This window comes from Prunus mume, linkage group LG5 (genome assembly GCF_029339155.1).
Source record: "Prunus mume cultivar Tortuosa linkage group LG5, ASM2933915v1, whole genome shotgun sequence".
Taxonomy (NCBI): domain Eukaryota; kingdom Viridiplantae; phylum Streptophyta; class Magnoliopsida; order Rosales; family Rosaceae; genus Prunus; species Prunus mume.
In genome coordinates this window covers 27,723,105-27,744,876 of record NC_142702.1, presented here as the reverse complement: position 1 = coordinate 27,744,876, position 21,772 = coordinate 27,723,105, and the positions used below count along the sequence as shown (strand labels likewise).

Here is a 21,772-nt window from a genome sequence, read left to right as displayed (position 1 = left end):
AGAAAAAAGAAAAGCCCAAAAATATGATGCATTGCAAGTACGGTTTTGAATAAAAGTTCTTTTTTCTAGACTGGATGAGCATCTTGATTAGTTAGCAAAACCATCTCGAAAGATCTAACTAAATCTATTTAGTTGGCAAGTCCTTATTTAGTTAGAATTTTTTTTATTATTCGTTTTTATAGTCCTATTGTAATTGAGATTTGTTTCCTTTGTACTTTTATTTATTTATAAATACCTCCATATTCCATATTAGAAAAGAATACATATCTAGAAATATATGAAAATTCTCATACACTATGTCTGACATAGGATGGGATGATTGATTGGGCTAACTTACTAGGCCTTTTACTCTTATCCCTTACCTAATATGTGGTGTTCACTTGAACGCTTACCCTTACTCCTAACTCAATTCGTGGTGTTCACGTGTTTGGCTTGAATGCTTGACTCTGATATAGACTTGACTCCACGTGTGACCAACTATGTGATGGTCCTACGTGAGGGGGCATGTTGAAGAATATAAAGTCCTACATAAAAAATTTGACAAATAAAAATTCAACAAATGATGAATGAGTCTACTACTAGCAATACCAATATTGTCTTCAACTTAACTATATACAAAACCCAGTAGGTATGAAATTTCCAAAAATATAAGCACGGTTTAAGAATGGTTATTCAAATTCATGGTTTAATTGTTTTTGGATGTACACCTATTTCAAATGCACCTCAAACTCACAACAATAGCCAAACTGCACCTATTCATGGTTTAATTGTTTTGAAGGGTATAAATAACTTCAGGGTGGGGGTGGTGAGCTCTCTTTGTCCAAAAAAACTTATATGAAATGAATATATCACTGTTTTGCTATCCTCAAACAATCACAAACTGCTATATGAAAAATTTATCACATGTGAGATGCTGTGATTGACCGGAAATAGCAAAATACACAAGTGTTTCTCTTCTTTGTGAGTGGTAAAATTTTGATGCAAAATCAATAAGTTGGATAACATGGATGTGCATGATCATGAACTTGTTTGATGATTTACTTGTTAATGGGCATAGATTATCTGGAAATTAAATAATTAGTTGTGAATTAATCTGTTTTCTTGTGACCAATGCTCGACAGGTAAATCTGGACAATCGTTTTGATCTAAGCCATGCTCATTCTCATTGGCTTCGGCCCGCACTCCGCATTAAGAATTGAGGAGCCAGCCACAATATTATATGGGGGCTTTAAAGAAAGGAAGTCGATAAACCTTTAATAATCTTTTGGATATGAGGGTAATTTTTTTAAACAATGAAACCTGAAATTTCTTGAATGGTACTCATAAATTTCATCACAAAACAAACTAATAATCCAAGAGGCCAACCAAAATGCAAGTTGACCCATAAACAGAGTTACAAAAACATAAATACCAAACATTAAATTGTGAGCAAGGAAAAACAAGAAATCTTGTAAAAAGTATTTTATATAACACAAGTTGGTACAACCCAAATTGAAGGTAGTCTGCTCTTCGTTAGTAAGATCTTCGCATCTTCGGTGTAAGGTTTCAAAATGCTCTCGTCTTCCACGTTGTACACACCATAATCATAAGGTCCATACAATTTGAACTCAAATCCCATTAGAATATTATCATGATTGAAGTAAAGACACCCCAACTTTGAAGCCAAGACGCATATTGAAGAGTTATCTCCCAAAAAAAGAGTAGCATCACTTAAAGTCTTTTTCTCGACCCACTCAGGCACTTTGAAATTCAATTCGAATATTCTAAATTTCCTTGTGATGTGTCTACGGCCTGCCCACGCGCCGCCACACGCGTCGGCATGGGTGTCCTAAGCGATAACGCCTCGCCCAAAAAAAAAACTCAACAACTAGGCTCAAGACTCCTATCTTAGGTATAATACCCTATTTGGAGCCACTTTTGTTCTGGGACCTACCCCAAAAAGTGGTCGGAAGTGGCTGAAACCGTGATCTCAAAACTGGCCGAACCCTAGGTTCGAAATTAACCTTCTCACGCTAGAAATTCCTCAAATCCTACTCAACCATCAGCTAGATCATGAAAAATAGCTAGAAATTCATACCTCACACGACCGGATTGGTGGCCGGAGGAGGGAGAAACCGCTGGCCAAAGTTCTGTCAAAAACCGATCGGAAACCATGGTTTTTCCGACGGTTCGAGGCGGCAGGCGGCGGAAGATGACCGCTAGGTCGGCGAGTGACGCCGGTGGTTCTGGGTCCGGTCCGGTGGGTCGGGGTCGCCTGTGACGGTGGCTGGGAGGAAAGGACGGATCGGACTAAAACAGGGGGGGAGATCGCGACGGGAGAGAGAGAAGCTGAGGGTTTTTAAAAAATCCTGATTTCCCAAAATTACCATTTTGCCCTTGAGCATATTTTGACCGTATTTTCTTCGTTATTATTCCGATTCGAGCCTAATACGTGTCTACAGATTCGTTTCGTCGCGCTCTACGCAACGGTGTAAGTGAAACGGTCAAATTCTTTCTCGGTCAAAAGGTCAACCTTTTCCTCAATAAAATATTCTAAGGGCATTTTAGTCTTTTTCTCCAATAAATTAATAATTAAATATTAATTTTAGGTTTGAGTTGTTACATAAAGAGCTCCTTAATATTCATAATCTAGGAGAGCACTGGAGAGAGAGAGAGAGAGAGAGAGTAGCTGAAGAGAGTAAAATGTGAGACAGAAGAACTAAGTAGAAAGAAAATAACGTAGCACAGAGAGAAATGTAAGATAGAACAATTGAGCAAAAAAAAAAAAAACGTAGCAGAGAGAGATGAAGAACTAACATGTATTTGCTAGCGAGCGAGAGATGACATAATTGAACAGAGCCGAGGAGAGCAATAGGGAGAGAGAAAGTAGAAGATGAGAGAAAAATGCGAGACAAAAGAATTAAGTAGAAAGAAAATAACATAGCAGAGAGAGATATGAAGAACCAACAGTAATAGCTCAAGATTCAAGGAGAAGTCCATCCAAATGGAAGAGCTAAATAGTGCAAGAGCTCAAGATTATATGCTGATGCAAGAGGTAGTTTTCTTTCTTTCTTTTATATTTTATTTTTTATGACACTTTTTTTTTTTTTGGTGACAGGTGATAGAGACAATGATTAATACGCATGAAGAGAGTGGGGTGTATTTAAGGGTAGGTTGGGAAGATAGTGGGGTTTTCTTAGAAATTGTGAAAATTTAAATTAAAAGTTGAGGTGAACTTAGAACATGGGGTGAACTAAGAGAAGTGTGGGATTTAAATAGAAAATCTCTTCTTGAATTCCACTGCTCAAAGTCTAAAAATATTTTGGAATAAATACTTACTAAAAAAAAAACCAATGCTTAGTTGATAAAACAATGAGTATACTAGTGTTAATGATTAATGTGTGTAGAGCACACTTTAGATTTTCGCCCTGGGCCTTTGAAAACTCAGGACCGGCCTTGGTTGCGGTCTCAAACAAAAACAATTAAATGCATAGACAAGTTTTCTACTAGGGTAGTTGAGGTCTCAAAGAAAAACAATTAAATAAATAATAGAACTTGTATACGTGGTCAACGGTGAGTGGTAGTGGAAGAAAGACTTGGTTGAAACCAATGTAGTTTCTTCCATGACCCTTTCGTTGGGTTATTGAGACGACCCCAAAGTCTCTTCTTTGGAGTTTTCAATACGTCCCCTTAAGGCTAAACAAATGACCGAGAGAATACATATTACATATAAAGCTGTATTAATTGGTTGCTCACTTAGTTTCTAGCTCCTCTTCTTTCATTGCAATGTCTACACCAGCGGAGTAAGCAACCTCTCTCTCTCTCTCTCTCTCTCTCTCTCTCTTTTAGAATTCAAATCATCTTTGTAATCAATTTGGTTTTGGATGATCTTATCATAGGAATCAAAGAACAACATGGTTGAAAGTTTTGATTAACTTGTTTATTTACTTTATCATACAACTGTAATAAGCATTAAAAACCACTACACCAATCAATTAAGGATTTGATCAACATTCTCCCAGTCAATAATAAATAAAACAATATGCTAAATTATGCTTTTCCTAATTCACTTTGCCAAATTATGTCATAAATTACAATCATTTTTATCCTTTCATGGATGCATGTAAGTTTTTTTTAATTTTCCATGGAAATTAAAGAACCTCGTCTCTGCGCCTATGAATTTACAGATACTATCGATCGCTCCCACCAGTGAGCAAGACCTATGGAGTTGCCTGCTTTATGACTGCAGCTGCCTTGTACTTGCAACTTTATAATCCATGGAACATTGCGCTTGATTATGGCCTCGTCATAAAACGTTTCCAGGTAAAATTAAAATCTCAAAAATCTTCTCTAATTATTGATTATTCAAGGCCGGAATTTCTTCTTTCTTCATTCAAATTGTTGTGCTTCTGATCATGCTTTGTGCTTTTCTTTTTCTTTTACTAATGATGATTAATGAAGGTTTGGAGGCTTATTACCAGTTTCTTCTTCCTGGGGCCCTTTTCATTCCCGTTTGCTTTTCGTCTTATAATAATGTGAGAAACATATGTATATGACTTTTCCATGGCATTAAGATAACATCATTAATTTGAATGATACAATAACTTGTCGCATTATCCATGCCCTATTTGTTTCCAATTTGCCTAGAGCAAGATATGGTGTGGGATTGGAGAGAGGACCGTTTGACAAGAGAACGGCAGACTATGTTTGGATGTTGGTATTTGGTGCCATTTCACTTCTGGTAAGCAAAACTATTTAATTTACTATTTGTTTCTCTCTGATTCTAATTGGACCAACATTGCCAAAGCATTCTATATATCTATTTTATTCCCAAACCTTGCTGTGCCGGCCTGCACTACTATTTTTATTTTTATTTTTGGGTTCCGTAGACATTCATGTTGCAAATTATTAAAATAATGACACATGTATATATATACATGGATTATTTATAGGTGATGGCTGTTGTTCCATATTTGTTGTCTCCGTTTATGGGACCTTCTGTGGTTTTCATGATCGTGTATGTATGGTCCCGTGAGTTCCCAAATGCACGTATCAACATATATGGGCTTGTGTCCTTGAAGGTGCTCTCTCTCTCTCTCTCTCTCTCTCTCTCTCTCTCTCTCTCTTCAATTTTAAGTTTAGCAATCTCATTTTGGAAATCATATAACACATGTTGTGGGGTACATACAGGGATTTTATCTGCCTTGGGCACTGCTGGGTCTGGATTTGATTTTTGGAGATCCTTTGAAGCCAGACATTCTAGGGATGGTTGCAGGACATCTCTATTACTTTCTAACCGTACTTCATCCTCTTGCTGGTGGAAAATTAATGCTCAAGACTCCTCTCTGGGTGTATCCTTTTATGGATCAACAATATTTGATTTCATTAGTAATGAAGATTCAGTGGACATTAATAAATATATATGCATAATTGTAGACCTTAATGATGAATAATTTGCAGGCACAAATTGGTATCCTTCTGGGGTGAGGGAATCCAAATCAATTCCCCGGTGGAACGCAATCCTCACGCCGGAGTTGCGTTCCGGGGAAGAAGCTTCCGACTCAATGGTCGAACAACCACTCCACCACAATCAACTCAGGAACCTTTTAATAATCAGCAGCAGGCAGCAGCTGGTGGAGTAGCATTCCGTGGAAGAAGCCAGCGCCTCAACGGTCGTTAATTACCTAATCATCTAGCCAGCGCCTACTCGCATATGATATATCATGTATTTTCTAATCAACGTTGTGTACGTACCTTTGCACATACGAACCCTTTTCTATTCGGTATACATGCATGGTTACAATTTACAAACAAAGCTATGTTCAAAAGACTGGGGGCATGTGAAATCCGAATGCGTTGACCCACGACGACAAGAACTACCAACAAAAATGAAACAAATGGAAAATGACTATTCCTATGTTGGCCACAGCTAAGCTAATCGACGACATGCATTGAAAAGGTTGAGCTACCAAGTCAACTTGTCCACATTGACTTAATAAATGTTGTTGTCCCTTTTTCAACTCTACTGTATACGCGACTTTATGAATCATATGATGTGAGGTTGAAATCCTTTTCTTTAATAAGAACGCGTTTATTTGATTTAGGCATTGCAGAGTCCATTGTACTTGTAGGTCCTCGTCATCAATGTGTTTCAAGTTTTTCTTTATTTGGTCATATGAGATGTTCGTGTTAGTGTTTGGTTGTTAACATTTTATTTGTACATAATTTTGCTCTAATTTCTGTGACAGTTTTATTATTAATACCCTTCCTTTTTATGAAAAACAAGAAAGGAAAATTGACAGCCCTATATATATATTAACAGCTCATCAGCTATCAAATTAGATTCATGGTAACTTAGATATGTCTTGAAAATAATATCAAAGACGTACGTTAAGAGGACGTATTTTCTATTTAAATTTGTAATAATTATCAAAACTTAAGAATCACCTTCCATAATTAAAAAAAAAGATATTGTAGATTTAAGTTTGACTATTAATACTTTTAAGAGAACTAGAAAGAAAAAAAGAAGAAGCAAAGTGAACCCCTGTCATAGGAACCTTTGAGATAAAAGTCATCTTCTTGAAAACATGGAGTGAAAATATAAAAACTATGTCATCTTCTTGAAAACTATAACCACTCTGGGATTACAAAGTATCTTTGAAATCTCGTCCACATTAATCTATAGGACATATGGAAATGAAGTCAAGTTTCTATGAGGCAGGCAGCCAATCAGTCAAGTCAAACTATAAGGAAGTGAAGTAATCTTCTTTGCAATTTTGGCATTGCCTATCTAATTCCCTCGTGTTTTTTATATAGCCCAACAACCAATGTCCCAAACCAAATCAGGAGAAGATTCGTGGTAGTTTACCCAGTACCATAATCCCAAAATTAAATATATATATATATATATATATAATCAAAGATTGCAACTTTGTTTCTTGCTGAGATAAATTAGAGTTCAAAAGAACTGTAAAAAAATAAAAATTAACCGATGTGTTAAACGTGCCACATAAATATTTAACAACTAAATATGTCAAAGCTGATGTGGAATGAAGATTGAAAGTTGAAATGTTATTTTTGACATCCTAAAAGCAAGATGTCAAATGAATATTGTATTATTTTTTTATTTTATTTTCTTTTTAATTAAAAACGAATCAACACTAAAATGTAATAAAATAATAATTTAATTTGACATATCGAGTGGAGTGTAGAAAGCTGTGTAAGATACCAAATTGCCACATCAGCCATCAAATTTAAATTTGATGTTGGTATTTGACACCTTCTTTGAATATGCTATGCTCCTCATTTAAATTAAAATTTGTAAATTAATGCAACTGATTGAGCTGTAGATAAAAAATCAAGTTGCAGTCTCGTTGAAAACGAACAGAGATTGAAAAGTCATACCAGAGACTGAACAAATTGTTCTCTTTAATATAGTTAATCAAGTTGCAAGTTGTTGATTTTAATCCCCAGAAGAACCCAAAAAGAAAACTGACGTAGCTTTCAGATACAGGGCAATGCCTCACGGAAAAGTTGGCTCTTAATTTTTAAGAGGCAAAATAAGCTTTGGTGGCAGCTATACTATTCCAACTCTGGAAATGGTGGTTGAATATTCAAAATGGTTTTGCAGAGGGAGATATCTATGAATTTTTGTTCTCTTCTCAAGAGGATTTGAAGAAGAGCTCAAAGTTTGAGTCTTGACCCTTAAAAAACTGGTACGTTCTTATCTTCTTGTTGTGTTGTGTGGTTTTTCTTGTAAGTTGGCGTCTGTGTACTTTCTGGGTTTTTGAAATTTGTGAGCCTGTTTTTGGTTTTGAATGGCACTTTGCATATGTGTTTGCGAGCATGTCTTTGTGTATTCAAAATTTTGGTTCTTTTTGGTAGTTTGAGGCTTATTTCATGATAATTCATTTCTGAGTCTGCCAATTTATCTCTCTCTCTCTCTCTCTCCTGCCTGCTTGTCGTAAGATTTATGTATTGCTGTGTAATTTGAATTGAAGAAGGTTCATTCTCTTCAAGATATACCTACGTGAAGTTGTTATTTTAAATCCTTAACATTTTTATAATAAAATTCTGATTTATTTGATTTATCTGGTCTGTTGCGAGTAGTAATTGTGCTCTTGTGCTTTGCTTCTACATGTTACATGTTACAGAGGATTCAGTATAACATTCAGTGTAACAGAGGAGTGGCAGAGTAATGGATGGGAGTGAAATTATTGAAGCACATGGCAGTGTCGCATTGGAGGCGGCACCTTCCCCTCTTTCAATTGTTGCCATTGCTATCAATGGGAATAGAAAGAGCAAATACATTGTTAGATGGGCTCTGGAGAAGTTTGTTCCAGAGGGAAATGTTTTCTTCAAGTTGATACATGTGCGCCCAAGGATTACTGGAGTTCCAACACCAAGTAAGTATAAACATGAGTATAAATTTGAGACATTCATAAACTGGGTTTAGCTCATGAATTCATTCATTTGGTATTCAAATTTATTTTTTTAAATTACTGTTATGTTTACAAATTCTTGTTTTTGTTGTGAGTATAGTGGGAAATCTGATTCCATTGTCACAAGTACGAGAAGACGTAGTAGCTGCATATAGAAAGGAAATTGAGTGGCAGGCAAGTGAGTTGCTTCTTCCATACAAGAAAATGTGTGCTCAAAAGAAGGTACAACTTTCTTATTTGTTGAAGTTTGATATTGAGAAAATCCAAGGTAGCAAAAGTGTAAACCTCACTGTTTTGAATGTAGGTGCAAGTAGATGTTGTAGTAATTGAATCAGACGACGTGGCAAATGCAATAGCTGAGGAGATTGCTAAGTCTGCTATAAGCAATCTTGTTTTAGGTGCCCCATCTCGTGGCATGTTTAGAAGGTATTTTGTTGGCATGTAGTTGTTCAAATGGATACTTTGATGACTGTGGTTTGTGTGGGGAAAGGGGATGGAAATTTCCAGAGTTTGGCAGCCTTTTGTATTTTGATTATTTGCATACAAAATCCAATTGCGAGAGGATATAATTTTGGATACAGAATCCCTGCTTGTCATCTGGTAAATCATTTAACAGGTTCTAGATAGGTTCAAATTGAGCTTCCGGTGAACAGAAAGGGTGAACAAAATATTCACGTAGGCATGTGTGCACTTGCACACACACACAAACAAGCACAAAAGAGAGTTTGTGCATGTTGAAAGAGAAATGAAAGAAACCTTTGTCATTTGTCTTATCAATATATTTCTACAGAACATAGAGAACCATCCATGTAATCCTCGTATTTTGTGAAAAATTATTTCTCAAAATTGCCTTGTGGTTGATCATGTTACCAATTTAATGCTCCTAGGAAACAGAAGGGACTGTCCTCAAAAATCTCAGCTTGCAGCCCAAGATTTTGCACCGTATATGCTGTTTCAAAAGGAAAATTGTCATCAGTACGCGCATCTGATTCTGAATCAGTTGCAAGCATTAGAGATGACAATAGTGACACATGTTCTATCAACAGTTCTTCAAGTTATGCGTCCGGCTCACAGACAGGTAATGCACATGACTGAGGTTGAGTGACATCTTGATATCATGTAATGTGCAACATATACATTCTTTAGAGAATGGGGGCTCTTGCAACCATAGCAATAAATGATAATGTACAATATCAATGATGCTAACTATGTAAGCAGCTGAAATATTTAACTCAGTTCTTCTGTTTTCAAGGCACAGATCGTGGCTCGGTTGGTTCATACTCCCATTTCCGTTCTCCTTCCCTTCCAATGCAGCGATTTCAAGCTCTTACAACTATCAACCAGACCCTTCTTAGTACAAAGACAAATTCCAATGAAACCATTCATTCTAGATGCCAATCTCAGGATCTTGGGGAAGGGAAGGATGGTATGAGTTCTTGTCCCAGCAACTCAGATGTTGTGCATACACCGAGTCAGCCCTCTAGTAGTGGAAGCTTCCTAACAGATAATCGGTCATGGACTTCTGATCAAGCGTCCACCTCAGACGTGGTTACAGATTATTCATCTGAGAGCCAGGTAGCACTTTCTGACTTCTTTTGACATGGTTAAATGGCGCTTTCCAATGAATTATGCAGAAAAATACATATTAGGAATTGCATACATGAGATGTGGTCTATGAATTACATAGTATGTAGCGCTCTTTGATTTCTAAACATCCTTCCTATGCTATTTTTATTCAGTTGAAAGTACTTGCCTGCAGAATTCATGGTCTCATGTGTTTCAAATTGCTGAAAAGTTTATACTTAAACCATCTTAACATGTTAAGTCTATGAGAAGATGATTGAAAAGTGTGGGAGACCTTTTCTCAACCCATACCGCATTTTTTTTGAATTAAAACTCTTAATTATTACATATATGGAAACACGTCCCTTGGTCAGGTCAATAAGGGGAGCTGTATGTATTAAAGAAGTAATGGAGTTGTTCAATTTGCACTTCTTGCAGGCAAATATCAACTTGGAGCTAGAAAAGCTGAGAATTGAACTCAGACATGTCAAAGGAATGTATGCAATGGCTCAAAGTGAGACTATTGATGCTTCTAGGAAGGTAGGTATTCTTATCCTTGTTGACAGCAGTAAATACTTTTTGTTTCTTTAATTCCCCATCCAGTTTAGCTTCTGTAATAGTTAGCAAGATCTCTTAAGATCTTCGATTCGAATAGTAAGAAATATTTCTCTTTGATAATCAGATAAACAATTTAAATAAACGCCGATCAGAGGAAGCAATAAGGCTCAAGGAGATAAATTCAATGGAGGAGAAAGCCAAAGTATTTGCAACACAAGAGAAGGAGAAGTATGAAGCTGCTAAGATAGAGGCTGAGTATATGAGAGAATGTGTTGAAAGAGAAGTTTCGCAAAGGAGAGAAGCAGAGATGAAAGCCATGCATGATGCCGAGGAGAAAGAAAAGCTTGAAAGTGTACTTGTAGGTCCTGTGCAGCAATACCAGAAGTTCATGTGGGATGAGATTGTTACTGCCACCTCATCTTTCTCTGAGGATCTTCGGATTGGAATGGGCGCGTACGGAACTGTCTATAAGTGTAGTTTTCATCATACAACTGCAGCAGTGAAAGTTCTTCACTCTAAAGAGAATCGCCAAACTAAGCAATTCCAGCAAGAGGTATGTAACATGCATGACTAAATCTGGATGGTAGCTCATATAGATGTTGAACTATCCTTCCTGCATTAGTGTTGTTCACATTGAAACTAAAGGTGGTATTGAACCAAACAAAATGGCATATCAAAATATTTGTTGAAGAAATCGCCTGTTGTATAATCAAGAGCTCCTTAGGAGTTCAGTAGGTAATTTATCTATTTAGGTGTAGTTAAGTTTCCCAGTCTCTGCTCTTTAGTCCGAACTAAAAAAGAAAATAAGTATGTGCTCTTTAGAGTCTCTGCTTTTAATAATGCATGCAACCATTCTCATCTTGTGCTGTGTTGGTACTACGCATCGCATAGAAGAAACTGTAAAATTGGGAACCTGTGATACCCAACTGAACACTGATTTACATTTTCTACTGGCTTGCAGCTTGAGATCCTGAGCAAAATCCGCCATCCCCACTTGCTTCTCCTTCTTGGTGCATGTCCTGAACACAGTTGCCTAGTGTATGAGTACATGGAGAACGGTAGCCTGGAGGACAGGTTGCTCCAGAAAAACAGTACACCTCCTATTCCTTGGTTTGAGAGGTTCCGAATTGCTTGGGAAGTAGCCTCAACTCTCATCTTTCTTCACAGCTCAAAGCCAAAACCAATCATCCATCGTGATCTGAAACCAGCAAACATCTTGCTTGATCATAACCTTGTGAGCAAGATTGGTGACGTTGGCCTTTCTACAATGCTTAACTTAGACCCTTCTATGTCCAGCATATACAATGACACAGGGCCTGTTGGGACTCTCTCTTACATAGACCCGGAGTATCAAAGGACTGGGATAATCTCTCCACAATCTGATGTTTATGCTTTTGGAATGGTGATCTTGCAGTTGCTGACTGCAAAACCAGCAAGAGCTTTAACCCATCTGGTGGAAACAGCTATTAGTGATAGAAATTTAATGGATGTTTTGGATCCTAAAGCTGGGGTTTGGCCAATGGAAGAGACGAGGCAGTTGGCTGAATTGGGATTGAGTTGTGCAGAGCTTCGACGCAGAGACAGACCTGACTTGAAAGAGCAAGTAGTTCCTCTGCTGGAGAGACTGAAAATGGTTGCTGATAAAGCAAGAGATTCAGCTTCCACAGTTCAGTGCCGCCTACCTCCTAACCACTTCCTCTGTCCAATTCTTAAGGTACACATAATCTTTAGTACCTATATTTATAGTATTGTTTAACCTGAAAGCCTTAGAATTTGGAATGGGGTTTTAACTCAATGACAGCTTAAGGAGAGATCCTACTCAATATCCTTAAAGCTTCACATTAGTCAGTCGCAGTCGGACAATTGTATTTTATCCACATTTCCTAAATTTCTAAGGGATTGTTGTTGTGGTATAATTTATAATTTTGACCAAATGTTGGTGGCTTCAATTATTCTTCATGTCATTGTAAATCCCATATAATTGCTATTTTCTTTTGTCACAGGATGTAATGCAGGAACCTTGTGTGGCTGCGGATGGTTACACTTATGATCGCAAATCAATAGAGACATGGATTCAAGAGAACGATAAGTCGCCAATGACGAATTTGCCATTGCCAAATAAGAATCTAATCCCAAATTATACTCTTCTTTCTGCCATTATGGAGTGGAAGTCCAGGGGACAATAGCATCTACTTTTGTTGATTGTTATTATTAAGGTTAACAATGATGGGTTAGTTTATTTGACCCCTTGCTCTTGCTGTAAAGCATAGTGAGGCATAGGGTAGCGTTTTAGAGTTGAATTTGTCACTGGTTTTGTTGTAGGAGTAAAGAAAAGGATTTCTAATCTCTGTTGTGCAAAAGAAGTAAAAAAAAAAAATTCAAGAATTGAAGGCCAATAAAGTATTTATTCAGAAAACATGAAGACCAAAACTGAGGCAAGAGTGTTGGAATAATTGCATGTGGTCCTCTCTTATTTTATACCAATATGCCACGTGTCATGCCATGTACGTAAACAAATTATATATTTGTTTGATTGAGAAAAAGGTGTAGAAGGAGATTTTGACCAAAAAAGTGACAAGTTTCATCAAGTAGTGCAATGGTGCTTTTTAATCATAATAATGTCATCCCTCCACACCGCAGCTAAGCTAAGATAGCGATCTCTCATGGTGGTTGGACCCAGACCAACATAAACCCACCCACCACCCACCATGTTCTTATGTGGCAGCTAGAGATCATTAAGAGAGAGTGACAATCCAATTGAATTTTGGATTTTAGATGAAACAGATTATTTTGGAACCAAGTTCTTTTATGCCTTGTTAGTCTTCAAATTCATATGAAACTAGTTGACCAAGATTGTGTTTAATCTGCTGTGAGAACTTGAAGCTTAAATTCTTACTACAAAGTTGCAGACAACCTTGGGTCTAGAACAAAAAAGCATAATTTCATTGCTCACTGTTGATTAAAGGTACCTTCTTTTTCTTTTTTGCTGAGTGATACCTTCCCTTAAAGATTTTGTGAAAGCTAGCTGGGACCATGTGGAATTCATAGTCTCAAGCTGCTTATACTTAGCAATAAAGAAATCTACAATCTGACAAACTAAATCACCTACTTTTCGATCTTTGTCGGATGGCTGAAATCTGAAACTTTTGCTCAAAGTGTGTAACCATAAGCTGAAGTTTTCAGCTTTTTGGCTTCAAAGAGTATATATAACCATCTATATTTTTACTATACATGTCAAAGTCATCATGGTCATTGTTTTTGTCATGGCCATCAATCATGCTGATTTTGTTAAACAGAAATATTCTCAATCAAGGCACTATGACCTACCAAACAGTGCTCAAGTAGAGTGTTCAGTTGCCAATCTCTTCAAGCTTCCATAGAACTTGCTTGGTGTTTGGTCTAAGTGATGGAGAAGGAGAACAGCATGTCATAGCAAGCTGAAAGAACTTGAGAATATGTTCTTTAGTAACCGGGACTTTGTCGTCAATGCTGCTATTGAGAAGTAAATCTGGATGGAACAAGTCATGGATTCTATGTCCAAGGACTGCATTTCTCATAAAATCTGGCAAACTATAATCCTCATCAGGTGTTGTTGGGTTTTGATTGATTGGTTCCTTCCCTGTGAGTAATTCAAGTAAGATAACCCCAAGGCTGTATATATCAGTCTCTTCATTTGCATCCCTCATTTTGATCAGCTCAGGGGCTTTGTAGCCTTGAGATGCTGAAAGTTCAAGCATTTCTTGGCCAGCAGTAGGATTCAACAGAAGATGTCGGCTGAAATCTGAGATGAATGGTTGGTAATGGCGATCCAAAAGTACGTTTTTCAACTTGAGATTGCCATGAATTATGGGCTTCTCCAACCCAGTGTGAAGATGATCCAAACCTTTTGCTATACCAACTGAGATTCTATAGATTATGGCCCATTTGTGAGAGTCAGGATTGCTTTCTGTCATTGGAAGCAAAGTTTATCTATCAATTCTAAGTTATGGGAAGTTGGGAGCTAAAAATATACATACATAAAGAATTTTAATCAGAGAAGAGCTCTAAATTTGGTAATGACAAACACAGATGTTTAATTTTGCTAAGGCATAGTCATCCTTATCTCAAGGGAACATGGGAGGAGAAACTGACAATGTTAGGTGCTGACAGGTGACAGATAATTTATGAAGGAAAGAATCCAAATAGTGTTGTATAACGTGCAGAAAAAGAGATCAAAACTATGCAGACAAAAACAGATAAGTCAAAAGCAGAACAGGGAAATTGGAAATTAGAACAATACAGAATTTTATAAGTGGTAGTGATAAAAGACCTGCCAGAAGTTAAACTTCCTGTTCCACAACACAAAGTTTGCAAATTTGAAATGAATGAGCAATCCAAACCCAGGTAAAAAAGAAAAGAATTTTTTTGAAGCCCTGGTTTCTCTCTGATCATTTAATTTTGTTCGCAGCCAATATCCAAAAGTTCTGAATTTGCCTCTTTTTTGGTCATATATTATTCACTTACCAAAACAAAAAAAAGGTTATGAATTTGATTGTTTTGAAACACGATGATAGCAGATATTCTTTTGTGTAAGCCTCTTAAGCCCAATTGAGTGAAGACTCAGTATCCTCATGTACCAAACAAAAGAAAAAGAGATCAATCTTTCTTTTTCATTCTATGCATTTTCTTGGCAACCAAACATAAACAAACAGAAAGAAGATAGATCAAGAAGGCAAGAGAATCACCTCTTACAAACTGAGCCAGATTGCCACGCCAATAAAACGGATGAATCAAAAGCTTCTCACCCCTTGGCCCTGCATAAAATCCCAGAAGAGGCACCAAATTAGGATGCCTTATACACCCCAACAACTGAACCACTTCACCCAAATCTTCAACCTTTGCAGTGCACACAGGCCTCAAAAACCTCAGCAACCTCACTGAGTTGCTACTCTGCAACAAAGCCTTGTACAGTGTTCCATAATTCGACTTTCCAATCACCTCCCCTGGAGCATCTAGTATGTCGCAAATTGTGAGGTCTTGGCCATCCTGGAAAGTCACCAAGTCCTCTACCTCCACATCATCTTCATGCTTCTGCTCTGAGTTTTCCACATCTTGTTGCTCATGTTTTGCACTTCTTTTGCAGTAGAAGTATATCAAAAATACAAAAGATACCAAAACTCCAGTTGAGGTCAGTACAAGAATCAAATTAAGCAGGTGGGTGTTCTTCATTCTGTCAAAAATGCAACTCCTTCACATCAAACATTGAAAACTTGGACTACGAAAGTGAGAAGTAACAAAAGATTAGGATCTGGTTTTGACGTGAAGGATTGAGAAAGTGTTAAACATAATGCAGATATGGCTAGTTTTCATGTAGAACAGATTTCTTTCCATACAAGCAGGAGTAGAAGACAAGAAGATTGAGATGGGATGGTACTTTTGGGAGGAGAGGGTGTGTGTGGAACCCAAGATTTTTGGGAATTTTAAGGGGATCAAAATTAATCCTTTTATCTACTAGGAAAATGGACTCTCAGAGAGAGACTTGTGCACAAAGAAGTTATGGAGTTGAAGAGAGATCAGAGGATGAGCACATATACTCGGCTCAAAACTTGTAAGACAGATCTATGCCATGTGAATGTGATGTTGCATCTGCTTTTGACTCTCTGTGAAATTTCCCTTTTGCCACCAAATATTCCTCAATATCATTTTTGCATGCACCTTAGCATGTCATTTTCTGATTGATATGCTAATGCAAAAGAATAGTGAGATTTAGAAGATGGTGGAGACATTGTTGTTATAATAATAATAATAAAATGGTATTTCTTCTCCTTTTTATTATTATTTTTTTTTAAAAAGCAATGATTTTGGATTTGTTCATTTAAAAAGTAGAAGGGTCGCAAATGACTCATTGGTGTTGTGGTTTGGAGTAATTACTCCCTTAAGCAGGATCTTGAGTTTAAATCCTAATATCTCTGTGTAGTGTGTGTGAATTTAGTATATTATCGTTCATCTCAATAAAAAAAATATCCTTAAAATATATATATATATATAAAAAGTAATAAATAAAGTAAAGGGGTCAAGGAAGGAGAGATGTCACATCAACTACAAGCTATGGAGTTACTGTCATTTCTATTATAAATTTAAGAGGGCAGATGACTTTAGACAATTATTTTAGATGCAAAGTTGTCACAAATACGCGTTATTTTATCTTCCTTTACTTTAGAAACGATTTTTGACATTTTGTTCATATTTAACGAGAAAAAAAAAAAGCGAAGGTTTTTGTCATTTGATTAAAAAAATTGGAGAGAATGAGAAACTGAAGATCATAATTTCAGATCAATATGTCATTATATCTACTTTTTTTATATATAAATTTTCTACGATGTCCAGATTAATATTCCAACTTGAAAAAAAAATAAAATCCTGTAATTAACATGATGAAACATATTTAAATAGAGATTTTGCTTAAGTTGTAATTATATAAAAGAAACTTGAAGCTCAAGTTGTGATTATGAAGGCTAAGTGGTGGTTGAGACAATATGTTAATTAACGGCGGGGATTGATGAGTTGTTGTTTGAGGGCACCCACCATCAAAGTATTGATCAAAATAAGACGGGTGGGACCGCCCCACCACGTGAGGCATGATGCTTTGTCAAACAAAGTGTCAGGCCCTCAGACCGTACACGCGGCAGCATCTAAAAGCTTAATTAAACCAAATATTTCCTCAGCTGCAAAAGGACCACTTTGCAATTTGCGAATAGTTTCCAAGAAGATAACAGGTCCTTGGGGTGAATTCGTGAAAAGGTAAAATATATAGTGCCATTTTTACCCTACTATACTGAAAAACAGTAAGGCCATTTTTGACTTTTATGATTTCACACGTGAGAGTCGCGTGAGAGATTGTTGATGATGAGTGTTGTTTTGGCAACACAGTCCCTCAACTCGACCTAAATTACTATATAATACCCAAAAGATGGTCCTCCCAGTGAAGAGATAACATTCTCCAACTGAAATTGAAGTCAAATGTAGACTGCATTACATATGAAAAACACCACCACGATCCCCACACCCCCACCCCCCCTCTAATCCAGTAAGACAATGACTGGTGCTGTAAAGAAAGCAATTGGTCACAGCACTTTGCTCCTTACCAACAAGAAGTTTGGGACCAATTCAACTGAAAGAGACAAAGTACTGAGATAAAATTTGTGCAACTCAAAGTGGTCCTCCAATCCTATCTGATAATAAAGTATAGGAATCTGCATTTTACATGTAGAGACCACAAAGTGTATGGTATGGTTCTGTTTTATATTAACAATTGATTGTACTGTACTGAGTGTCTATGGCATCATCATAAGTTATATCAGTACAACGATTATATGACATCTTGATTTCCCTTTAATGGTGGAAACAAACAATGGCTGCCTGTACAATGCAACGTGATTATTTGAAATGAATGATGATGCTTGCCCTATCATGGAATATAATACATTGGATTCGGAAGCTTGAATGAGCGGATGGACATTGAGGTACCTAATATGTCACTCCACTGGTCTCCAGAGTTGCCAAGAATTCTGTATCCCTCTTTCTCCATCTCATTCCTCTTTTCGGACTTGTAAACTGTTGCTAATTTCCCTTGCTCATCCGGGGCCCTGCACAATATGTGAAACACATGATTCAGAATTCCAAATAAACATTATGAAGCTGGTACAAGGACGAAAAGCACAATGCCCTAAAGTCAAGGGCTTCCTGATAGCTTAAGTAATGAACATTGTCTTAAAATGATAGCTTCAAATTCAAGTTCTGTAATCAATGATTTAAAAACAAAAAACAAGAGAGAAGAGAAGAAGATGTCAAAATGTTAATCATAAGCTTTTCTTATAAATGATAAACTTGGGTATCCAATTGAAAGCTTTACTTTTCATGTTCATCCTTATTTTCTTTAGAAATAAACCTAACTTCACATTGTCATTAATTTGTATTCCCAACTGACAAGGACCAGTAATGAGATGAGATGAAAAACACCTGATGAAATGATATTTATTTATTTAGGAAGACGAAATCAAACATCTATTGGAGAAACAGAAAATCATCAATATAGTGCACCAACACCCCTAACAAAGCAATTATGAAAGATCACAAAAAGAGAACCTTCTTTGATCTAATAAAATCAAGTAAAATTCACAATGAAAACAAATCCAAATTAATCAAGTGGAAATGTAGTAGGTTTTGATCAATATCTGGTGGGCAAGTCCTATAGCTAACAAAATTACATTACTTGAGTTCAGCTATATGGTAGAACATGGTAACACCTTCAGACCATACGTGAGGTGGGTCCTCAGTGTGAATAATGTGTATGCAGGTATGCGCAGGACATAACTAAAAACTGAGTTATCTTTTTCATCTGATTGAATCAACATAGATCCACTTCAATCATTTCTAACTAAGTAAATATGAAGGAAAGTAACAGATCAGTACCCCACCCAAGGAAAAAGGATGGGAGGAAGGACAACAGAATGTTATATATATCATGAAAAAGTAAACTTAATAATGTGACTGAAAAAGAATATATATTAGGAATGGCACTTCCTCAAATCTACTCCACCCAGGGAACAGTAGCCTGAAGAGCAATGATATATTCATGCTAATGCTATAAAAATTTCCCATTCTCTAACACTCGTAAGCATGCATTGCCCTTAATTTTAGCACGTCCTAAATTTGGCTCTAGAATACAGCAATAAGACATAACCTAACTTTCCATTTAAATTTGCAAAGGAAAAAACCATACTAGGACAATCAAATGATATTAAAATATGGATAATAATAGTTATACTAGTCAGATAATATTCTACATGAACTCATAAGCGGCATTCATACTCACCTTAAAATAAGCTTATGCCAATCTCGAAATCCTGCATTGATCAGATTCTCAATAGTAGCCTTTCTTTTCCCTTCACCGCGCCCAGTGAGCAAGAATACCTTAATTCCCAAACCCAAGACCTCTTCATAGAGTTTCAAGCTGGACTTTATAGCGGGTGCCATGGCCTTCTCAACCCATCTTTCAAACTCCAGATGATCAAAAACCTCCAAGCTACAATAGCACACATATTATCCACATCAGAACATTGTTACGAAAAAGAAAAAAAAATACACCACACAATAAATCATGATAAGATTCAATGAAAAAATAGAAAAATAGAATTGTGGTGAGGTCATTTTACAACAGAACCTCGCCTTAACTAAACAAATTGGTTGTAGCAGGTTCTAGTTGATAAATTTCGAGATATCATAAGGTCATAAAGATGAACAATTTACTTCCAATATTCCAAGGTTTCTATAATTCTTAATTCAAAATTTCATAACAAGAATCTCATTCAATTTATTGGTTTTCTGGTATTATCAAGTTCCAAACAAATGAAACACTCTAAAATTCCCAACATGATTCTATTTATGTTAATTTTAGAAAACATTCTAGTCAATCAATGTCAAAATTTCACGCATCTTTACCAAATTACTATATTTTTGTTTTCCTCTACACTATTCCATAAACCCAAAGAAAATTCTCAAAGGAAGTTCAAGAATCATACCCATAACCATGGTCAGCATAATACGGAAGATTGGAAAGCAGAGTGTCATCAATGTCAAAAATCCACGCATCTTTCCCATCACCACTCAATTCAATAGCCTTGGCATAAACTCCAGCCTCCTTAGACACCCTTTCGAGATCAAACCCATAAGCCCGACCAGTCACGTAATCTTTCACATACTCTGCACATTCCTGTGGGATTGTTTTCCAGGGGTTGATGTTGTTAGCCTCCACAGAAAATCTCCAGCTGGTACAGTGCAATTTAAACTCTTCCTCTAATTCTCTGAAATTTGTCTCCGTGTTTTCGGGGTATTCGATGATCAAAGGCCTCGGCAGGAGGTGGGAAGTGAAAGTTTCCTGAGAAAACGCGAGGGAAAGTAAAGGAAAAAGAAGGAAAATCTTCAAGAAAGTCATGGTGGTTGGGAAAGAAAGAAAGACTCTGAATTTGGGGGAATCAAATTCTGGGTACGGCGTGAATAAAGAAGATTTTGTGGGTACCTGAAAAAACAATGGGAATTTATGGAGGGGAATCTGTGGAAAAGTAAAATCTGAAGAAAAGCAAAACGGGGGGTCAAATAAGGAAATACGTTTCTTGGTGTGGGAATGAGAAACCCATATATGAACAGTAACCTCTGTGTTTGGGTTTTGGGTTTTAAAGAGGAGAACTTGAAGAGAGTGGCGTGCGAGTGAAGTAAATACAGAGAGAGAGAGAGAGAGGATTTGCAAGTTGGTTTACAGGTTGTTGTACAGTTGAAGAGCTTGCTTGGAGAGATGGAGGGAAGATGCACGGCGGCATGTATACTTATAGGACGACCTTCAGATGTTGTGGGAGTGTAGGACCCACCCTCGGTCTACAAATATAGACAAATCAACTCTTTTTCGTTAACTTCCTTCCTATTGCTGTTGGGATATTGACATTCCCTTTACCTACGCAGGAAATGGAGGAATAAAAATTGGACGCGCCTCCTCACCATAAGGCCCCAAGAAGATCCAAGTCCACAAGCCTGTGACATAAGTAACTAAGCCCAAACCCAATACAAACAAGGCCGAGTCGCCTTGTCCTGTGAGGGGAAGCTTCTTAATGAGGGGTTGAGTGTGTTGAGGGAATCGTGTTGTTCAGTGCCAGTTTGGCATTGTTTATTTATAATGATATTTGATTTTAAAAAAAATTTGAGAATCCCCCCGTTTGGTAAACTAAGAGAAAATCACTTAAAAATTGCTGTGAAAGAAAGCTATAAGGGAAAGTAGCTAATGAGATGTTTTCATTTTCTAATTATACAGAATCCGAAGAGGCGCTGGGTTTAATGATTATGGGGCAATCATTTTCTGATTATGTGTAAAATTAATACCAACACTTTTAACAAAAATTTTATCAAACGCCAAACTAATTTCTCTCACAACTGATTTTTCTCACAACAAATCTGACAGCGATTATTTTCATAACACAACAATGTCAAACTGGCCCTAAGAACCCCTTTGCAATTGATCGGATGACTATTTAAGGACCCCCTCAATATAATTCCTCATTGCAATGATCTGATGGGTCTATTTGTTTTAAATAAAAGCTTGCAATCCTTTGATCCAAAACTTATGTCTCATACAATGAATTATAGCATCCATTTGAAGCTGATAACTAACGTTTCCTTTTTGTCACTTTTCTCTTTTAGTCTAT

The 21,772-nt window shown here is 36.8% G+C and overlaps 4 protein-coding genes across 6 annotated transcripts; 2 read left to right on the top strand and 2 right to left on the bottom strand.

The window, feature by feature from the left end:
* Positions 1–3,625: 3,625 nt before the first annotated feature.
* LOC103333383 (derlin-1.1-like) lies at positions 3,626–6,153 on the top strand. The gene is made up of 7 exons (XM_008236211.3): positions 3,626–3,782; positions 4,167–4,302; positions 4,441–4,514; positions 4,627–4,720; positions 4,932–5,060; positions 5,170–5,330; positions 5,440–6,153. Exons 1-7 carry the CDS (start codon positions 3,766–3,768, stop codon positions 5,657–5,659), a joined length of 831 nt encoding a protein of 276 aa, XP_008234433.2. The 5' UTR covers positions 3,626–3,765; the 3' UTR covers positions 5,660–6,153.
* Positions 6,154–7,418: 1,265 nt separating this feature from the next.
* Positions 7,419–12,957, top strand: LOC103333384 (U-box domain-containing protein 35-like). Of its 3 annotated transcripts, none has more exons than XM_008236212.3 (10): positions 7,419–7,694; positions 8,133–8,384; positions 8,521–8,642; positions 8,725–8,846; positions 9,308–9,498; positions 9,673–9,995; positions 10,422–10,523; positions 10,666–11,094; positions 11,503–12,255; positions 12,545–12,957. In XM_008236212.3, the coding sequence occupies exons 2-10, from the start codon at positions 8,177–8,179 to the stop codon at positions 12,725–12,727; spliced, it is 2,433 nt and encodes an 810-aa protein (XP_008234434.2). In that variant the 5' UTR covers positions 7,419–7,694; positions 8,133–8,176; the 3' UTR covers positions 12,728–12,957. The 3 variants fall into 3 exon arrangements, with proteins under 3 accessions (XP_008234434.2, XP_088908735.1, XP_008234435.2); XM_089052609.1 differs by having other exon boundaries at positions 7,553–7,694; positions 8,162–8,384; XM_008236213.3 differs by having other exon boundaries at positions 7,553–7,694; positions 9,679–9,995.
* A 506-nt stretch (positions 12,958–13,463) lies between these two features.
* On the bottom strand, positions 13,464–16,128 carry LOC103333385 (putative kinase-like protein TMKL1). The gene is made up of 2 exons (XM_008236214.2): positions 15,266–16,128; positions 13,464–14,487 (listed from the first exon to the last, which is right to left on the bottom strand). Exons 1-2 carry the CDS (start codon positions 15,747–15,749, stop codon positions 13,892–13,894), a joined length of 1,080 nt encoding a protein of 359 aa, XP_008234436.2. The 5' UTR covers positions 15,750–16,128; the 3' UTR covers positions 13,464–13,891.
* Positions 16,129–17,725: 1,597 nt separating this feature from the next.
* On the bottom strand, positions 17,726–20,873 carry LOC103333386 (HAD superfamily, subfamily IIIB acid phosphatase). Its single transcript, XM_008236215.2, has 3 exons — positions 20,102–20,873; positions 19,396–19,605; positions 17,726–18,166 (listed from the first exon to the last, which is right to left on the bottom strand). The coding sequence occupies exons 1-3, from the start codon at positions 20,512–20,514 to the stop codon at positions 17,989–17,991; spliced, it is 801 nt and encodes a 266-aa protein (XP_008234437.2). The 5' UTR covers positions 20,515–20,873; the 3' UTR covers positions 17,726–17,988.
* Between the last annotated feature and the right edge of the window lie 899 nt (positions 20,874–21,772).

Bases quoted from the DNA above. Each gene is read 5' to 3' on its own strand.
- LOC103333385 (XM_008236214.2), bottom strand. From the start codon at position 15,749: ATGAAGAACACCCACCTGCTTAATTTGATTCTTGTACTGACCTCAACT. The intron at 14,488-15,265 runs GTGATTCTCTTG...TTCCAATGACAG, and splicing joins TCTGGCTCAGTTTGTAAGAG to AAAGCAATCCTGACTCTCAC.
- LOC103333386 (XM_008236215.2), bottom strand. From the start codon at position 20,514: ATGACTTTCTTGAAGATTTTCCTTCTTTTTCCTTTACTTTCCCTCGCG. The intron at 19,606-20,101 runs GTATGATTCTTG...GTGCTATTGTAG, and splicing joins TATGCTGACCATGGTTATGG to CTTGGAGGTTTTTGATCATC. The intron at 18,167-19,395 runs GTGAGTATGAAT...CATATTGTGCAG, and splicing joins TGGCATAAGCTTATTTTAAG to GGCCCCGGATGAGCAAGGGA.
- LOC103333383 (XM_008236211.3), top strand. The intron at 4,515-4,626 runs GTGAGAAACATA...CAATTTGCCTAG, and splicing joins GCTTTTCGTCTTATAATAAT to AGCAAGATATGGTGTGGGAT. The intron at 4,721-4,931 runs GTAAGCAAAACT...GATTATTTATAG, and splicing joins TTGGTGCCATTTCACTTCTG to GTGATGGCTGTTGTTCCATA.
- LOC103333384 (XM_008236212.3), top strand. From the start codon at position 8,177: ATGGATGGGAGTGAAATTATTGAAGCACATGGCAGTGTCGCATTGGAG. The intron at 8,847-9,307 runs GTATTTTGTTGG...TAATGCTCCTAG, and splicing joins TCTCGTGGCATGTTTAGAAG to GAAACAGAAGGGACTGTCCT. The intron at 10,524-10,665 runs GTAGGTATTCTT...TTTGATAATCAG, and splicing joins CTATTGATGCTTCTAGGAAG to ATAAACAATTTAAATAAACG.